General features: G+C 32.2%; 1 protein-coding gene across 4 annotated transcripts in view; it reads right to left on the reverse strand.

Annotated features, from left to right (window-relative positions):
* Window positions 1-20,928, reverse strand: part of Sos1 (SOS Ras/Rac guanine nucleotide exchange factor 1) — a 118,024-nt gene that overhangs the window by 33,220 nt on the left and 63,876 nt on the right. For 2 of the 4 annotated variants that reach the window (XM_026410119.2, XM_026410120.2), the window contains exons 7-10: window positions 18,413-18,523; window positions 18,234-18,332; window positions 7,665-7,792; window positions 6,212-6,867 (exon numbers count right to left, since the gene is read on the reverse strand). In XM_026410119.2, coding sequence (XP_026265904.1) covers window positions 6,212-6,867; window positions 7,665-7,792; window positions 18,234-18,332; window positions 18,413-18,523 — 994 coding nt within the window. The remainder of the gene's footprint in view (window positions 1-6,211; window positions 6,868-7,664; window positions 7,793-18,233; window positions 18,333-18,412; window positions 18,524-20,928) is intronic. The other 2 variants (XM_026410122.2, XM_026410121.2) reach the window with 2 other exon arrangements.

The raw sequence follows: 20,928 nt of genomic DNA on the forward strand, positions 1-20,928 counted from the left end.
ATCATGACAATTCCTAATGACTGTTATGTAATGTTCTCAAAGAGTTTTGACCTAATTTATTTCATATGATTTCTGTAAGCTCAGTAAGACAGGTGAGAGAAGTAACTAGGATTTATACAAAGTCACACAGTAGAGTGGCAAAACTGAAACCAGAACCTCGGTTATGTGATTCCTGATTTGGTGTTCTTTTCTACCATAATTATGTAAACTATAAGCCTTCTAGATTTTAGGAAGCAGCAGCTGTACCTTCCTGTACACTGCATTCAGAAGAGGAGTTTCTGGGGCTGATAGTGAAATAAACACTTCTACAATCATCACTGTTGTAGTAGGTTAAGTGACTCAAGTTTAAGTTGTTTTTAGCTTGATTAGAAGTAAGAGCAATCTTGTGAATCAGAAAAAAATAGCAGAAACCAAAAATAAACAAAAAATTTAGCAAAAATTTAAGTACTTTAAAAAATATATCGTAAATGCTACCTATATTCCCAGGCTTGTGTAATTTAGACTCTATTTTTAGTCTAAAGCAATGAAAAGTCTAATGAACGAAAAATTTATTTGAGAGGCCATGGCCTATATTTGAAATTCTACACGAAAAAGCATACATATTCCAGAAACTATTTTTATTTCTATTGCACTTATTTCTCTATTTCAGTGACTGCATCATATACCATGCCACATTAACTACTAAAGACCTTTATCTTAGTGATGATGTAAAGATCAAAAAATATCCATCAATAAGGACAGATTATATAATTTTTGAAGAAAACAAAGTACCTACTTCCATTTATCAGGCAATGATAAAAGTTAAGGCATATTGCTAGTTGGTTGTGGGGTAGAAGTTATCTACTTATATTCTAAAATGATATTTCAAATACTGATGGAAGGCAAATACATAAAAATACAAAGGCCAACCTGCATTTGGCTTTGAAACATAAGTATGAAAAATATTCATAGAGGAAATAAAAATCAGCCTATTTTAATATTGTCCTCTTTCTGATTATCACTCACAGAGATAATTCCACAAATTTCATGCTCAAACATGACCCCTAATGGATTTCATCATAAGCAACAAAAAATAAATTTGTCCATTTTTTTCCTGCCTCATCATCAGTAATACTACTCTTCCACTTGACTTTCAAACCTTGCATTGAGATTTCCATCATGTTCACTAGTTTCTCTGCTTTCCCCTCTCAGTATAACCTGTCTATACATACCTGCCAATTCCACTTTGAAATCCCTGATCTATATCTAGATAATTTCAAACATAAGCTGTGGTTGTTATTTTCTGCTGGCCTTCTAGCTGTCTTTGTTTTATTTTACTGCACAATTCTTTAAAATCCTACAAACTCAGAATATACCTACATTAGTGTTCAGAACATACACCTGAGATTTGAGGTGATAAATCCAATTCTTCCTGTGTACTTATTTTGATTGATATTTGACTTTTATTTGGCAAGGTCAATATGATTTATGAAATATTTATTACATTAAAAGCTATTTATATGAAGAATACCCCTCCCCCATCCACCATAGCTCAACACTGTTAATCAGGATGTCTGTTCATGTGATAATACTCCCTTTAATACAGCCATTTAAAAGCTACAAGAAACAATAAGCTTCTCAGCAAGGATTTATAAACAATCACTCTTGAATTCCTTAAAAAAGGAAACAGACGCTATGCTGACGCACAAACACTTAAAAAAAAAATCAGAGGGCTTAAAAATAGCACACCACTGCCCTATACATCAAAAATCATTCAAAAGATTTTTAAAAAGTTAAGCACCCAAACTGAGCTTGCATAAGACACAAACTCAAAAATCTTCATTAGATTTTTATGTTTAGCACTTTATATATGAATGCATAATATAGCAGTAAATATTAAGTTTTTTAAATCCTATCTTCTGTAAAAGTGAAGTTCACAATGCAAGAGAAACACCCTTTTCTCACACTTCAATATGAAAAAACTTTTATTTTCCATGTAATGTCAGTTTTGAATCACAATCCTTACCTGAAGGTCATCTCATTTTTCTAAAATAGACTACTAAACTGGATATTCCACCACCATCCTTTTCTCTACCCATATTGTTTTAGGTCTCAATAATTAATTCATATTTTACTGTCCACAACAACTCTGTGAAGTGACTCTTCCTAGTTTCCTTTTGTGTTTGCTTATTCTATGTAAGAAAATAGTCTCTTCATACCATTGTCAGATTGAGAATGATTCACCCCACTGGGTAATTCCTACTCCTATCCCACCCTGCCAGCATTTGGACTGAATCTCAAAGCTCTGATATAGTTAATGATTTACTGTATGTCCAGAAACACTGAGATGAGAGACAAGCTATAAATTAGATTCTGTATCAGATCCTGTTTCAATCCTTTCCATGAATTATACATTTTCTAATTCTCCTAAAGTTTCTTTTTTCAGAAAAATTTCCTTTTACGGAACAAGCTATACCAATAGACTAAAGTCTGACTGGATTTTTTGAAAAAAACAGAGTGATGATAATGATCTAACTATACAACTATGCTTTACAATGGCAGTTTGCCTATAGTTAGAACCTATCTTTACCTATTTCAATCAGAAAAACAGTTACAGAACCTGACTGTATCTCCATAGTAGACCCATGTTTGCCCAGAAATGAACAAGCATTTATATCATTAGCATTTCAAACCAAGCAATTCCCTTTATTTTTACTAACACAATCTAATAAAGAAAAACTTAACCTTGTATGAATCTTTGTAATAGGTAGAAAGTATGTTGAGTCAAGAAACCTAATTTTTAGACCTTCTTATGCAATTGCCTGATAATATGGTTTCTAGAAAACTATATAACCTTCAGGAGCCAAGAGTTTTTATCTATAAAATGCGGGCTTGGACAACACTCCTTACATCAGTAATCTATAGCTCCCTTTTGTAGATTATTGTTAAAACACTTGAGGAATCAAGTTAGCTAAAGCTATAGTTAAGTCTGAATTAAGCAAGGTTAAACCAATTTCTCTTCTGTTTTTTATGACAATGTCTGACTAAACTATAATAATCTAAAAGATGTCTGTAGGTGGTATCTTATAGAATTAGTTATTAAATTTCTCATGTATTCTATTCAATGTCTTTTTAAATAATTCTATATAATAAAAATGTGCAAATTAATTTTAGCTTTCCTTCAGTGTAAGCCACAATCTGTACTGTGTGTTTGCCAATAAAAATACCTATTAGCCAACTAACCAAACCAAAAATCCGTTTTTTTCTTTGGGGAAGCCGAAGAAAGGTAAAAGAAAAGCAGACCAGTTGTTCTTAAGACAAATAACTGGATCTGTTATCACAGTAGGGAGGACTCAAAGTCCATTTCAGTTGGAAGGGATCTTGAAAATAACTTCTTTCTTATTTTACAAGTTAACTCTCTTAGAAGTACATTCTGTATCACCAGTAATAAGTTCAGTAAACAAGTCTTACAGAATAGCTCAAAAAAGCTAATAATTAATAATAATTGTGTATACTACAACTCATGAAAGCTGCTGGTGGATTCCAGTTACATTAGTAATAACATTTATGACATAAAGCATTCAATTACATTTCAAAATAAGAATGAAAAAAAAATGTCAAAATTAGCCCCAACACTTCTAAAACTAGCTGACATTTGATTTTTCAAGAAATTGCTGAGAGGAATCTCTTTTTTTTTTTTAATTTAACTGTTTTAAACTTCAATACTTTGTCAAAGTTAATAAGCAAAACTATGCAAAATATTCTATTCAAAAGCTAAAAATTAATAAAGTAACTAATAACACCATGACAAAAGTGCTATAACCACCAACTTTGGCTAGCATTGTACACATTCAGGAATGAAGACTGACAGAAAAACTATCAGCTTGTTCAAGTTAAGCTTGCTTTATAGTATGCTCATTCAAAAAATAAATAAAGCACAGTTCCCCATAAAAGAAATATTTAATTGCAGTTCTGCAACTGCTTATGAAATATCAGAAATTAAATCTGTGAAATACATCAGTTTAAAGAACAATTTTTATAATTAACAATCAAGTTTTATAGAAACAATTAGATTTGAAAATTTGGAATTTAGAAGTATTTTCCAACCACAATCCCAACTACTGACTTGTGATAAGAAACATCAGGAATGCTTTAGTTGTTTCCACTTATATTGCTTGATAGGAAAACAAATTAAAAATTCTGTCCTTACAGAGAAAAAAAATTAAGTATTAATTTTACTCTAAATAGTCTTAAGAATCCCGCTCCCCCCAAAAAAATATTTAGGATAAAATGAATATTTAGTTTAAAAATGTTATTCTGGATCATAAAGTATAATATAAAAGGTTAATGAACATTAACTAATTAGGTAGATCATAATAACTACTGAAAATTGTTACCTCTTAAAAATGCTTTATATGTTAAAAGATTTACTTATTTTTGATATAAACATTAGGAAGTTTATTTAATTTCCTGTGCTATTAAAATTTTTTAATAAAATTTTTGGATCAGCAAAATGATCCAATGACTACAGAAATTTTTAGGAGAAAAATTACCCAAAAAACTGAAATCCCAGACTATTTTTCTCTTACTACATTCAACATATGTCTCAGCTACTGCCTACTACCAAATGGTATGTGTTCAGAGAACCCAAACTGCTTATAAAACTAACCTATGGAAAATACTATTATTTTACTATGGAAAAAATTAGCTAAAAGACTACCAGTGAGAGGCCAAATAAAAACTGAAACCAAATCAAGCAAACATTGGCTAATTATCCCAGAGAGATATGGAGATAATGAACAGATTGTATTTATAAATAAAGTGGTTTTGACCACTGATAAAAATATTAAATTTTAACTTAATTTCACTTCTTGTAATGTGGTTCTGATTGTAGTTAACAAACTGAACAGATTAACATTGTTGAATGCTCTTCATTCATTTGATAAATATAATGGATATATTTAAATGCTTAATTTAACTGGTATTATAATAATTTCCAAAGAGAACTGAGAATCCAATAGGACTTTGAAAATGGAAGAAAAATTTCCCTAGAAACATACATCTAGAAATAGGAAAAAGAAGTTAGAGCATTTGCCTAGCATGTGCCAGGCCCTAGGTTCAATCTCTAGTCTCCATCCCCAACCCCATTACAAGAAGAAATGGGGACGAAGTTAACTAACATTTAACAGTTTAAGAACAGCATTTATGTTATTGAGTTACATTTGATTTTAAATCATTTATAATTTATAATAATCACTTTATAATAAAAATCTTTTGAAAACAGTTTACATTTATATTTTTGCAAAGAGTTTTCCACATGTGATATTATTTCATTTACTATTCCCACCAACATACCAAGGTAGCTATTTGATGTTGATTTTTGAGATGAAAAAAATCAAGTTTCTGTGACATGAAGGGACTATGAAAAAGTCAAGTTTCCAAGTCTAAGTTCAGTGCTCTAATACTCACAACATACAAAATTTTACAATTATAAAACTTCTTAGTATGTGGAGAAATTGAAGGCTGAAGAACAGATGATCATGTTGTTTCATTAGAAGAAATGAAATTACAAACAATCATTATATATTTACTCCTTACCTCTCAGCCATAATATTTGATTCTGCCTATACTAATCTTCCTATTGTTATCTGGGCAGGTTTATCTCTAAAAATTTCCCTGTTAAGATGAAACTGTTTTCTAAAAATAGCATTAGTTATTTATAAAAAAAGGGGGAAAAAGGCTGAATATACTTAAATGGAATTGCTAAATTTAATAGATTTAGGAATGGGAATTATGAAAAAGCAACGCTGGGGATATTTTTATTACTAGCACAATTCTGGTGATATATGCATATTATAATTTCTACTTATTTTACGCTCAGCAGTAGAAGTGATAAAAAGAAAAAAAAAGAGATAAAGGAATATACAGCTTTTAGACTCCAATGATAATTTATTATTGTTTAATGTTTCTTCTGCTTTCTAACTGGGTAAGTTTAATTAAGGGACTCATTTTCTCATCTGTAACTCTCTGTAAGGTTTAAAATAATGTATATAAATGTGGTAGAAAATATAAAAATTCAAGGAAATATAAGTGGTAGTTTTAGTCAAAGAAAATGATCTCCGAGAATGCAGAGATTTTAGATTGTTAGTTTGTTTTCTATTTTGGGCACAATAACCTACACAGTCAGCTAGAAGCAGTAAAACAAAATAACAGGCAACTTCACATTTCTTACCTGCATACATATGGTATGTAAGTCTCTCTATAAGTTTAATAACAGTTCCTGCTTTAATAATTGGAATTCCAGCCTTAGGTTGCATGTTCTCTTCAAATATAATATTCTCTTCAGAGTCAGGCTCTGCAAATCTATACACATCAGCGCTAGGCAGCCTCATCTGCTCTTCCTTCTCTTCTTGTAGCATTGTTACATCAAGCATCCTTTCCAGTGTACTCCGGTACTGCAAAGATATCAATGCTGCCATCCAATTGTTTTTCTCTTCAGCTGACTTGGCAGAAAATATAACACTATTTTCATCTTTTAGAATTATTTCAAAAGCATGCTTGTATTCACTGGTGTCATCTTTATCATTAATTTGTACCTTTCGCATAAAAAACTTTTCTTTCAGACGATATTCTGCATTGCTAGCACCAGGAAGTCTTGGCTGCCCATGATTTGATTTACAGCAAATCATTAAACCATCAAAGAGAAATATGTGTCTCTCATGTTTGGCTCCTACACGTGTAAGAGTTCCTTCCATTATAAACTCATTGCAACACTGTCCGATGTCTTTTCCCTCCCAACCATCAATATTCTTCTGAATCTCGTTCATTTTCTTGATTGCTAGTTGTTTTCCCTTCATTTGCTGACTATAAAACCGACATGCAGATTCACTGGGATAAAGGAAAAGACATTATTAGTGCACAGATGACAAAGAATCTACAGTTCATGTAAATAAGGGATAGGGTAAAAGTACATTATCAAAAGTTACACTGATAAGGTGTTTACTAATTCCTCAAATATATTAGTGGTACACAACTACACAATTTTGGAAACTAAAACAACACAGAAAAAATTTTCAGTGCTCTAAAAAGAACAATGACTACTGACAAAATTCAACCATATAGATTCAGCTACAGTATGATTATTTCTATCTCGGCTACTAAATATTTGGAATGCAAACATTAAAAAGTAGCCCAACATAGTGAAAAAAAAAAAGTAATTTAAGAGATTAAAATAAGTTATTTACAAGTGTTTAAATGGACAAGACCCAAAGTTAGAAACACGTAGCACATATTATAATTAGGAAAGTGGAAGCAATGTTATCTGAATTAATGCTTTGAGTTATATAATCCCTAAAATAAAGGGCAATTACTAATTTTACTTTTTGACAGAACAATGATGCTGACATAAATCTACCCGATACATTTTGCTCTATCTCTCCTTTAGCTTACCAGTTGATTCTCAGGAGGTCTTGTCTGGGAGTATGAAAGGAAAATGCACAAATATGAAAGGTTTTTCAAACAATAACAAATTCTCCTGGCTTTGATGTCACTTCCTCTGAAAGACCAAGCTTGTCACTAAAACTATTTTCTTCATTGTTTACTTGAGGAGGGAACTGGGATCCCTGAATTTACACCACAATATTCAGGGTGAAAAGGAGGATACTTTAAAAAGTGAGAATATTCACCTCAGCCTTCGTTTTGCAAGACTTTTAGAACATATTTTTTCCATACCACTTTGAACATTAAGCAAAGCTGTTATTGCTTGTTTCAAACATTCTTTGTCTTCTTGATCTTCACTCTTTTCTTCTAACTGCTGTAAAGCCAAAAAGATAAATCTGAACCAGAACAGTTTTAGACAGAATAATAAAGCCATTTAAGAATTAAAAATAACAATGGCTGGGAATATAGCTCAGTTGGTAGAGTGCTTGCCTCCCATGCACAAGGCCCTGGGTTCAATCCCCACCACCAAAAAAAAAAAAAAAAAAAAAAAAAAGAGAGAGAATTAAAAAATAACAAAATAACATTCATTCAATACTTCCTACCACATGTATTTTTTAAGAAGTGATCTTCTTCATTGTGTATTAGTATCAGAATTAACAGGCAACCAAGTTTTCCATATTAAAGCATAAAACAAGAGGACCAATGTTAAAAAATGGATTATTCCTGTGATAAGCAATAATGTGTTGTTTTTTTTTTTTTTAATTCCCCATTACTGAAAAGAAATAAGGGGCATAAACTGTCTTTTTAACTACTGCAGGACTTAGCACAGCACCCGGCACATAAATGAGGTGGGTTTTTTTTTTTTTGTTTTTTTTTTTAAGTGTGGAATTTGGACTTAGGTTCTATTCCTATGTTACTGTTGTAGAGTATTACAATGATAATGAAGATGAATACACAGAAGGATGCAGTATAGTGGAGAGGAACTTCAAACACAAAACCTAGAATCAAAACAAAAAAAAATTTTTTTGGAGGAGGTGCCCAGGCTGGCCTTGAACTCCTGGGCTCAAGCAATCCTCCCTCTAAGCAGGATTGGACTACAGGTACACACCACATCCAGCTCCTAGGATCAGATTTTGACTCTATTTCTGTGTGACTTGGGGCATGGTTCTTGATCCTTGAGCCTCATTTTTCTTCTCCCAAATGAGACTTATACAAAGCCTGCTGTGCCTCCTTTTTGGTGATAATATTAAAAAAATCAAAGCACTTTGCAAACAGTAGCACTTAAGTGTAAGTTGATTTCTTTGCAGTTCTACTACAGAATTAGCAACAACTTCATTGTCATAAAAAATCGTTAGTATCAACATTAAGATATTGAGTAAAGCTAGGAATATTTATGAAACTCTATTAGTGGCAAATATCTATGTATGTCAGAGAGAAAGCCTGTACTTCTTAAATAACTAATTATCAATACAATAAGGTAGTTTTAACTTAAGCAAGCAATTAACCAGAAGTATGAGTGACAATAAGTGATAGTAGTTTATTAAACTTCTAAACCAGTTTCTGGCTATCAAAAAAGGAAAACTTAAGAAATAACATTTGTCAATGGAGCTTTCATGCAACCATTTAAGAAAATCTAATTTCTATCATAAAGGGAAAGACATGAGAAATAAAACCATAAACTATTCAAAGTAGTTATAAAGAATTTTACTTTTCAATGAGCTTCATCATCATTACTACATCAGCACTTGAAGAATTTTTGTCACAAGGTCAACACATTCCTTTTTGCTTCAATTGATAAAAATTAGGTATATACACATACACACACACTCACACTACTGACTTGTGAAAAGTAAACAGATATCTTAATGTCCCAAATCATTTTTATAGAAGCTTAAAATGTTTTAATGTTATTCACAAGTAATGTTACATAATAATGTTCATCTATTACAATATAATAATTTTATTACAAAGAGAATGTAGTATCTATGTAATACTGAGCTTTTATTATCCAAATTTCTTATATTCATTAAAAATTTGCCATACTTTCCACCAGAGGCATAATCTGCATTTAAAAACATATTCAGTCATGTTAAAGAAAAATCTATACATGATATTTCCCAATAGAAAAGGGATAATAAAAATATATTTTCCAAAATGAGGTTATCTTTTACTTTTATTACTGCTCTTCACTATGGCTAGTTAAAGAAAGCTTGTGGCCAGACGTACAAAAAGAAAGATTCTAGGTTTTTACTTAGTGGACATTGCTAGTAGGCTGAAGGTTGGATTCTGGGTTATCTCTCAAAATACTTTCCATCCCTATCATTCTAATCTATTTGCCTATTAACATGGCAGAATTTTTGAAACAAAATGTTAGCATCAACATTATCAAGTTTAGGCTTCAAACACAGTAGGTAATGTAAAAAAAGGCAATTTAATAAAGGCACTACTAAAGAATAAATTATATTATTGAATTAAGAATTTATGGGCTGGGGATGTGGCTCAAGCGGTAGCGGGCTCGCCTGGCATGCGTGCGGCCCGGGTTCCATCCTCAGCACCACATACAAACAAAGATGTTGTGTCCGCTGAGAACTAAAAAATAAATATTAAAAATTCTCTCTCTCTCTCTCTCTTTAAAAAAAAAAAGAATTTATGCAGTAAAGGCTAGAGATATTCAAGTCAATAAGATATAAGACAATTTTTCAGCCTTAAAGATTTGGCATTAATAGCAGAATACTGAGCCTTTGATATTTAGTCATTGATGTTTTTATATTTCTCATTTGGACAGACGTGTCTAATGTCATGCAGAATCCTAATACAAATGAAAAGAATTATGAAAGAAAATCCATTTAGACATGTGCATTGTTTTTTAAAAAGTCTCAAGTTTCTCAGCCATTTAACTACAGTGGTATCTCAAAAATATTGCTAAACCCAAAGTATATATTCATAAAACCTTTCTGTGAATTATTTTTAAATATCGTTTTTACTTTCATAACATTAGACAAACATCTAAAATAAATTTTGGTGTAATAAATGACCTTTCTTTAAGCATGTTACTTCTTTTATTTGACAGTTAATTTGAACTGGCCACTCATGCAGAATTCAAACTAACTACCATCAAAGGGGTAGTTTATTGTTGCTACAGAAACAAAGCAATACAATTAGTATGTAAATGAGACTCAATAAGGCAACATCCTCTTTTACCAAAGTGATACTCAATGCCATGCTTTCCATGGGTGCCTATTTAATAACATTGTGCAATAGCAGCAATTTAATTTTACAAATACAGTTTATTTAGATATTTTTTAAAAATCCAAATTCTAAAATTATACTGCCATACATGAGATTGTATTTAATCTCATCTGGGGAATCATATTCTAAAGTACTATGAACTAATATGTTCTACAGAGATGATAAAAATTATCTTTTCACAGGATAGGAGACACTTTTTACCAGTGACTACTTTTTTTGGCTCCTTAGAAATAAGTAGAGGATTGTGTACAATATAAACTATAATGCACCAATAAAAAATGTGGGGGAAAAAAGTGCATATCCAGGGGGAAAAAAAAAGAGTTGGGAGCAGTAATCAATATGGTATAGTGCATGCAGAATAAGCATATTCAATATGCACAGTCTATGTCCTAGGAAACCCTGGAAGATAAATGTTATCAAATTTAAGGAGCTGTTAAAGGAAAAAAAATATTAGCAATGGTATTCAGGAGAAGAATAATACTCAAGATTGTTTCAGACATAAAATAAATTGTTTTAGCTGGGTGAGGTGGCACACGCTTGTAATTGCAGCAGCTCAGGAGGCTGAAGCAGGAGGATCACAGGTTCAAAGTAAGCCTCAGCAATTTGGTGAGGCCTAAGTAACTTAGTGAAACCCTGTCTCTAAATAAAAAATAAAAATGAGCTGGGATGTAACTCAGTGGTTAAGCACCCCTGGGTTCAATCCCTCCCACCCCCTCTCCAAATTGTACCTGATGTATATTATGAATTAAATTCATCAACAAACACTGGATGGCTTCCCTTTGTTTAAAAAATATACAAATTCATGCTTTTATTTCTAGAAAGTTAGTTTCTAGAAATTAGTTCTAAATTAGTTTCAACATGACATTATATAAAATGACACCATTTACTTGATGACATAGACAGGCAAAATTAGAACCCAAGATTCTTAATTTTCAGTCCAAAGACCTTTTCACTATAGTAGTCAAATAACTGAAATGATTTTGAAAAACCTATTTAGAAAATAGGATCTTTGCAGATGTAATCAATTTGCAATGAAGTCATGCTGGAATAGGGTAAGCTCTAAATCCTGTTCTTGATAAAAGAAAGGAAAGGGAAATTTGGATGCTGACTCGGAGAATGTGAGGTTGTAAAGAACTTGTTATAAAGATGGAGACAAAGACTGATTGTTATCTATAAGCCAAGGAATACTGTGGATTGCTGGAATTCACCAGAAGCTAGGAAGAAACAGCATGGATTCTTCCCTAGTCCCTTTAGAACTAGGCCTTGCCCACACTCTGATTTCAGACTTAGCCTCCAGGACTGTGAAAGAATAAATTTCTGTTGTCTTTAAGCCACTCTGTGATATTTTTCTATGGCAGCCTTAAGAAACTAAGACATTAATGTATATATAGCAATATAGATTTCAAACTGATTCTCAAAATAAAGAAAACCTACTTTTTCCTAGGTTATATGGACTCAGCATATTAGAAAAGAATAGGGTAATTCTCTAGGAAATTAATTAGTCCAAAGTCATCTTGGACAGTTTTTTTCTAATGTTTGCCTTGGTATATCTTGGGGAGATAAAAGAAACAACAACAAAATAATTTTGTTGAACCAAATTCTACTGAGTTCCTAACCTTCAAAATACAATGTAGTTTTCAAAAATTCATAAAAGAAGTTTTCTGCTTCATAGAATATTAACTGTAATTCTTTCAAACTAATCAAAGAATGAGTCCACAGTCTTGACTGCTAATTTTATTTTTTTCTTATTTTAATTTTTTTTAAAGAGAGTGTGAGAGAGGGAGGGAGAGAGAGAGAGAGAGAGAATTTTTTTAATATTTATTTTTTAGTTATCGGCGGACACAACATCTTTGTTTGTATGTGGTGCTGAGGATCGAACCCGGGCCGCATGCATGCCAGGCGATCGCACTACTGCTTGAGCCACATCCCCAGCCCCTTGACTGCTAATTTTAACCACTGAAAGAAAGAGTATTTTCTTCTTCAGTTTCAGTAACATTAAAGTCTTATGCTAATTTTCTTTTTTTTAAATTGTTTGTTTATTTCAATATTTGAGGCTTTGAGATTAATTTCAGTTCAGTTCACTGAATTTTCCATGTGCAATTATAAAATAAAATGCTTTAATTAGTAGTATAACATATTCATGTTTTTTTAAAAAACATAAGAAACCCCACAAAACAAATATTATTTTTTTTAAATAAAAATATTCTGATTTCATAGAGATCTTCTGTTTTCAGAAACAGAAGGTTGTTAGAAAGATTGAAGTTCAGAGAAATCCAGTTATACTGAACATTTTCATTTGGTGATGTTAATGATATCTAATTGTCATCAGTGTGGGGATGGTAACATTACTCAAGTTAATCATTTTTGACTTAATTTTTGCATCAATACATATTTATATTACTTTATATTTAGAGAAAGGTTTAGAAATTAAACTAGTAAGTCAATACCTATATTATATTTGAGTATTTTACACATTTTGCTTTTGTATTTAAAAAAATACAATTTTTATTTTTTGTATTTAAAAAAATAAATTTTCCTAATTTATTTTTAACAAGGAAAATTGTATATACTTATGAGGTAACAATGTGAAGCTTTGATATGCATATACATTTAGAACGTCAAAAGCAAGATATTTAACATATGCATTACCAAATATACTTTTATTTGTGATGAGAATACCTAAACCTACTTTTCTCTCTTAACAATATATTGTATACTGTTGAAAACTGCTATTAACTTCAGTCATCATGATATACAACAGATCTTTTAAATTTATTCCTTGAACTAAAATTTCTTGTCCTTGACAAACATCTGAATCCTCTTACCACCCAGCCTCAGAACTGTTTTACTGTTTATATGAAGTTCAAAAGTCTTATACAGTTAACAGCTAGACTTTATCTTTTGAACTTGTAAAGTTCACTTCCCCAAGTAAAGGTAATTAGATAAATTTTACAGTTAACCTTCTTTTAAAATATAATACAGTTATAGGAATTATAAGAAAAACATATATATTTGCATTCATTTTTTAACAAGAATTTATTGAAAGCATAAATACCAGATACTGTGCTAGGCATGAGAATTCAAAGATAATAGAGTGTGGTTTCATTCCTCACAGAACACAGTCAGACAACAAACATGGAACAAGTTCTACAAAGAGTTGTGAACAGAGTAAGGAGTTCGGTGAAAGGATCAGCCTAGGGAACAAGGGAAACTTGATAGAGGAACCAACTCTAGAACTGTTTGAATTTCCCAGATGAAAAAGAAGGTTAGAAGAAGATGAATTACAAGTAAATGAAGGGGAAAGGACATGCAAATGAATAGAACCCTGAACAGATTTGACATATCTACAGCTGCTAAGTGATTCTTTATGGCTAAAGCAGAAGGTGGGTAGAATAGAGTACTGAGAGATGAAGTTGGAGAGATAGCTGCAACAAAGCTAAATAATTTAGATTTTGTTACAGGTGACAGAGAACCAATAGCATGTTTCAATCTGGGAGTTCCAGGAGGTACAATGTCCACAGAAGGAAGGTACCAGTACCCTTGGTCTAGGCAAGACATGCTGAGGGCTTAATAAGGCATTGTCAGTGAGAAGGTACACAACAGGCTGGATTGCAGAGTCATTTCTGAAGTCAAATCATGAGGATCTGCTAATAAGGAAAAGAGAAAAATCAAGGATGTTGTGTTGGCTTCTGATGAAGGGGCCTGAGCTGATCAACAAAGATAGGAAATAAAGGAAAAAATATAGATTTGGGAAGACAGGAAAGAACAGACATCGTGAAAGAAAAATGTTAAGTTTAACATATCTTCAGGATAAGAAGAAATAGCACTAGTGATGAAATTACCCTTAAGTATTTTTATGTATATTATTGTGTTTGACAATGAAATAAGCATTTCATAAATAAGGAAAGCAGGACACACACACACACACACAAAATGAAGTAACCTGAGTCAAGTCACATAGCTAGTAAGCTACTGAGCTAGAATACAAGAAGAAATATCAGACCTCAATATAGTCTAATAAGCATTCAAAAACCATGTCACTCATAGATAAATCGTGTCTAGTTTCTATCACTTACATTTTAGGGTTTTCCTTCCTCTAATTGCCTCAGTTTTGTGCTATTATTACTGAGTCTAGAATTACCAAGCTCAGACTGACACCTGCAGTATGGCAATTCCCAAAAAGGGACAGGGGGAGAACCAGGAAGAATCAGGTAGTTGGAAAAAAATCTTAGAGCTGAAAAGCCTTTAAGTGCATTTGATGGAAAAATCCCCATGATAGTTTCCCTAAGTAACATCCATAAGTGCATCACATTCTAAAGGGATTGCAAGTGTAACTGACTTGGGAAGTGCTGAAAAACAATTAGATTTCTTTACTGTGCAATTTTACAAAGCTTTTACTATTCTAACATACACTGAACATTTCTAGGAGCATAATTAAGGATGTAGTAGTCCCCAAATATTTGACCACTGAACACCCCCCCACACTTTAGAATATCTCATGAGAGGGCTGGGATATGGCTTGGTGGTAGAGCACTTGCCTAGCATACACAAGGACTGGGTTCAATTCCTAGTACCACAAAGAAAAAGTGGGAAAAAGAATATCTCATGACACTAGCATCCTAAAGAATACACTTTAAAAATACTGCTAAATGAAAATATTTAATTAAAAAACAAAAACAAATTAAAGAAAAGTATAAGCAGCACAATAATGCTGAGAGAATTCAGCATAAAAAAGAATGATCAGAGCCAGGCACAGTGGCACATACCAGCAGCTCAGGAGGCTGAGGCAAAAGGATTATAAATTCAAAGCCTCAGCAACTTAGCTAGGCCCCAAGTAACTTAGCATTTTTAAATTTTTATCTCAAAATAAAAAATGGGCTGAGGGTGTGGCTCAGTGGTTAAGCACAGCTGATTCAATCTCTGGTATCAAAAATTTTAAAAAGTGATCAGCGTCTGGATTAGACAAAGTTTCCTGCCCTATATGCTGTTAATTTTGCAATATAACTTTAGGCACTGATATGAATCAGGAATATAAACCCCTAAGCTAATAGAAATCTTGCAAGTTGCCACAAGTTACAATTAACTGCCTGTATCTGAGGAATAAGTAATATCTTATTAAAATGATTGGACTTCAGCAGGGCATGTGGTGCATACTTGTAACCTCAGCCTTGGGAAGTTGAGGCAGGAGGATTACAGATTCAAAGCCAGCCTGGACAATTTAGGGAGGCCCTAAGGAACTTTGTGAGACCCTGTCTCAAAATAAAAAATAAAAAAGGGCAGGAGGGGCTGGGGTTGTGGCTCAGTGGTAGAGTGTTTGCCTAACATGTGTGAGGTACTGGGTTCAATTCTCAGCACTGCATATAAATAAGTAAAGTCCATTGACAACTAAAAAATTAAAAAAAAAAAAAAAAAAAGGAGCATGTGGTTCAGTGGTTAAGCACCCCTGAGTTCAACAAAAAACAAGAAACAAAAAGATGGGTTTTATAGACTTCTGAACCTTCATCGAAGCGTCTTGTTTTTATTTATAAATTATAACTGCCTTGAGGTTTCATATGGACTTTGCATCCTTCAGAACACCATTACAGGCTCAGGTAAAAATTGCTACCAGAGAAATCATTGCAAGGAAGGATTCTAGATAATAAAACTATAAGTGTCTCATCATGACTCTGGTTTTCATAATGAATTCTTTATAAAAATTATCTCATACCAAAAGCTTGATTACCTTCTTAGAATAACCACCCTGTATTACAAATGGTAAGCATTTACAATCTCAAACAGAGTACTAAGAGCTTTATAATTGTACCTGGTGATTAAATATTACTTTATTGCTCCCTTAACTCTTTCCAAGTTCAAACATTCCTACTTGAAATTTAAGTGGATTAAGTCCAAATTACTACAAGGCAAAGAAACCTAGAAAATGGAAACAAAAGGTAAGGATGAGAGCTCCTCCAGTTTACTAAATTCAGAAATCTTCTATTCATTTAATGATTCATTACAGAAAGTCCATATGATCTGTTCTAGCAAATTATAAATTTCTAGTAGTACATTCTCAACAACAGAATTATAATATATGAGTTTTCTTTGATGGAAGAAATATTTGTTTAAAAGATAAAGAACTAATAATGTCTTTTTTCTTATTTTCTATTTCTGATAAAAGTACATTTCTTTAAAAAGGTTTCAGTAAGCAAGTGATAACAGTCAACTCTAAATGATTCATGAAAGATTTCATTGTGGATCAGATTCTCCTTCCCTCAATGCAGTCATAATGAAACAGAAATACTACCTATATAAGTGTAGACCTACCTACCCACTTCAAACATTGTATAAAGCATTATACAAGCAAATAAAATTGATTACATCCTCATTTCTCATTACTAGTACAGTTAATGAAGGCATTCACAGGAACTCCAGTTATATTTCAACTTAAATTTTGAAAATCAAATATAAATACTTTGTGAATGTCAAAACTAAGCTCTTTTAGAGTTTACCAAGTGATGGGGACAAAAAAGCTACAGGGTAAATAAATGATTGACTTCGTTCCTATCAGTCTTTTTCTTTTCTTTTTGCAGTCCTGGGGAATGAACCTAGGGCCTTCCACATGCTAGAGAAATGCTCTTTCTTTAGCTACATCCCCATCCCTCTTTAAAAATGTTTAATTTTGAAACAGAGTCTATATATCTAAGTTACCCAGAGTAGTCTCCTGTGATCCTCCTGCCTCAGCCTCCTGAGTAGCTGGAGTTAAAGACATGGTACTACCCTGCCTGAACCTATCAATTTTTTCCTAAGTGTCTATCAGTTGGGGCTATCCACAAATAGTAGTGTTAAAATACTTTGAAAGCAACTGATAACTCATCAATCCAGAAAGCAAATACCTATATCCCAATTTAAGGGAATAATAGTATTAATGCATATCTTGTTTTGTCTTTTGAGGGTTAGGTCATTAAAAGTAAACAGAATATGACTTTGGGCTATACTGCCAAATTATAAATTTTACAGACTAAGGTTTTTCTTTTCCTTAATTTCAAGCATAACAGGAAAAGAAAAAAGAAAACAGACCCTTTTCTTTTGAGCAGTGTTTCTTAATATTTTGAACTATAATCAAATGGGTGATTTTTACTGGGATTATACTTGAACTGAGAAAATTAGGTGAATTAGTCATCACCATTATTTCAGCCTTATTCACATCTGAGAATATTCCTTTATCTAAGTTCCTGAATCTGCTGAGGTCACCAAATGGAGATTTGGAAGCATAAATCCAAGGTTATTTTCAAAGAATCAGCCACAGAAGCAAAAAGTACACAAGATAAAAATATCTAACAATTGCTTTAAAATGTACTATAGAAATTGGAGGAAAAATATGCTACTCTTTTGCAGATTTACTTAACTGGAAAAAGAAAATGGGTACACACCAATGTACATGGATGCTCATATAATATCTACAAATAGAATAGTAAAGAATTTATGACAGGATGGAGATTGTGGCTTAGTGGAGTGCTTGCCTAGCATATGTGAAGCGTTTTCATCACATTTGAAGAGTTTATAAATATCAATTAGAATTTTCTTACCTTCAGAAGTTCAAAGTAATGTAGACAGTGATAAACAGGGGCTAGAAGTAGCCTGGGTAAAACATATTGAACAGCTTCTTTGAAACCTTCGCCTATTGACTAGAAAAGAAAGTGATTTAATTTTTTTTTCTAAGTTTACTTTTCAGACATTATATATCTTGATTTAAAAATTACTGTACCTGCAAATAAAGTGCTGCCCCAGGCTTTGATAACTGACTAAGGAAACGATCATGAAAACCAGGCCGTAAAATATCTCGAGCATATGATTCGTATGGATCAAATGCCAGTTCCTTAGAAAATAAAGAAGTTAAAACATAAATAATCTTTTTCCAAGGTAAAACATAAATACCCTACCACTATAAATAGAAAATATATCTATGCCAGTACATTATATGTATATATTTTTAAACCTCTAAATAAAAATTATGACTATTAATTATAATTTTAATAAAATAAATATAATATTTCTGATGAGCAAAGAGGACCCTCATATGTTGTGGCATCCCTCATTAAAGGATTCCTTACAGTATTAAGAGGGGCAAAGAGTAGGACTTGGTTCTCTGGAAAACAAAGAAAGCTTAGCTTGAACAACAAAGAATATAGATAACAATAATTAGATAAGGCATAAATGTTTACTGATGCCAAAAACTTATTTTTTCATAGTTTTTCTTTGTGTTAGACACAAAGAAAACAGTTTCTATTACCTAAAATATACTGTTATAGCTTTCATAAAACAAACAATTTAACCCAAACTGCCAAAAAAATTTTACCATTATTTCTAAATTGCTAGTCATCAATAAACTAAATTCTAACAGTTAGGTCTAAAGAGTATCAATGTTTCCTGAGGAAAAAAGAGAGTAAGAAACTTGATTTTAGCAGCAGATTTCCATCTTCCATTCTATCCACTATTCCAGGTCTAAATCTACTATGAAAATGGTGTTCTAGATTCTCATAAGAGCTCATTTCCACAAAGGGTAATTATAGAAAGAGGAAGAAGAAATAAGTGGAGCAATGTAGTGGAAGGAGGTAGGAGGAAATGGCAAAACAAGCAATATGTTTATGTACTAATCATCCTTAATGTTGTTTTCCAGATTGCTCTTTGTTTTTTTTTGTACCTGGGATTGAACCCAGTGGTGCTTAACCACTGTGACAAAGCCCCTGCCCTTTTTTATATTTTATTTAGAGCAGAATCTCGCTTAGTTGTCAGGGCCTTGCTAAGTCACTGAGGGTGGATTTGAACTCATGATCCTCCTGCCTCAGTTTCCCAAGCCACTGGAATTATAGGCATGCACTCCTGCACCCCGCTCAGATTGCTTTTTAAGGAAAGACAGTAATAACAGTAAGTACCAGAATAACACCAGATCAGAAATCAGAAGATTTGTGAAATGCAATATGGCATATAAAGTTCCAAGTCATTCTGGATTCCTACAGCAGCATCTTAAGTTCACTTCTTAATTCCTTCAACTAAACATTTCTGTAAAAATACCAGAAACTGCAGTTCATTGTATATTTTATAGAAATGTTTAGTAAGGTGTCAACATTAACAGAAAGGAGTTAGAAATGAATAGAGTGGATAGGAACAAGAAATGAAGTTCTGATTAGACCTTGGGTTTCTTTGAACTGCTAGAAATTATGGTATACAATATATATGTTTGCCTTCTTTCCCTCTCAATAAAGCCCCATGGTATTACAAAAATTCACAGTAACTATATAAACAAAAGAAAGACTTTACATAGTGTAGTGATTTAAAAACATAAGCTTTGGAGTCATAATGACCTAGGTTCCAATTCTGATTACTTACTAGCTGTGTGTCCTTCAACAAACTATTTACTGTAAGAATGATTCCTCATTGGAAGATGTGGATAATACCAACTTCACAGGGTTGTTTTAAGACTTAAATGAGATATCTATGTAAAGCATATATATACAGTCTTGCACAAAATAAGCTCTGAACTAACGGTAGCCAGGATTATTCTAAAACAGCTAACTAAGCTCAAGAGAGAAAAAAATGGGCGATTCACTGGGAATCCAAACTCTCATCACATATATTCATTCTTTTTTTTTTATTATTATTGTTGGTTGACATATGTTCATTCTTAGAGATAAATTTGTAAATCCCTTAGACTCCCTTTCACAAGTCTACATCCTTCTTTGCTGATCCCCACAAGTATTCACTATCCTGGATTTGATAAACCTTCCCATATAGGTTTTTATATTACAATTACAATAGAGAATAGATTATCAAGAATGAAAGGAATTACAATTACATATATATCAAGAACAAAAGCAATGAATTATTTTTCAAGCTTTCATACTTCACATACATATCATAATATATGTTCTTCAGCAAGCTGCTTTCTATACTCAAAGTTATTATCAGGATTTTTCCATTCTGATTCATGTAGTTCCTTCTAATTAATTTATTTTAAAACTCTATAATATTCTACTTTATGATTACATCACCTTAATCTATTCTCTATTAAAAGTGATTCAAATAATATCCAATTTTTCACAATTATAAATAGTTCTGTAATAAATACTTTAGATATGTCTTATTATGCTCATATGCATATTTTTAAAGCATATAATTAGAAGGGGGAAGTTGCTTTCTAACAAGTAGTATCAACTTATACACTCATCAGTAGTGACTTGACAATTGACAACTTCATTGCCAATATTTGGCACTACCAAACAG

Source organism: Urocitellus parryii, chromosome 12, assembly GCF_045843805.1.
Source record: "Urocitellus parryii isolate mUroPar1 chromosome 12, mUroPar1.hap1, whole genome shotgun sequence".
Taxonomy (NCBI): domain Eukaryota; kingdom Metazoa; phylum Chordata; class Mammalia; order Rodentia; family Sciuridae; genus Urocitellus; species Urocitellus parryii.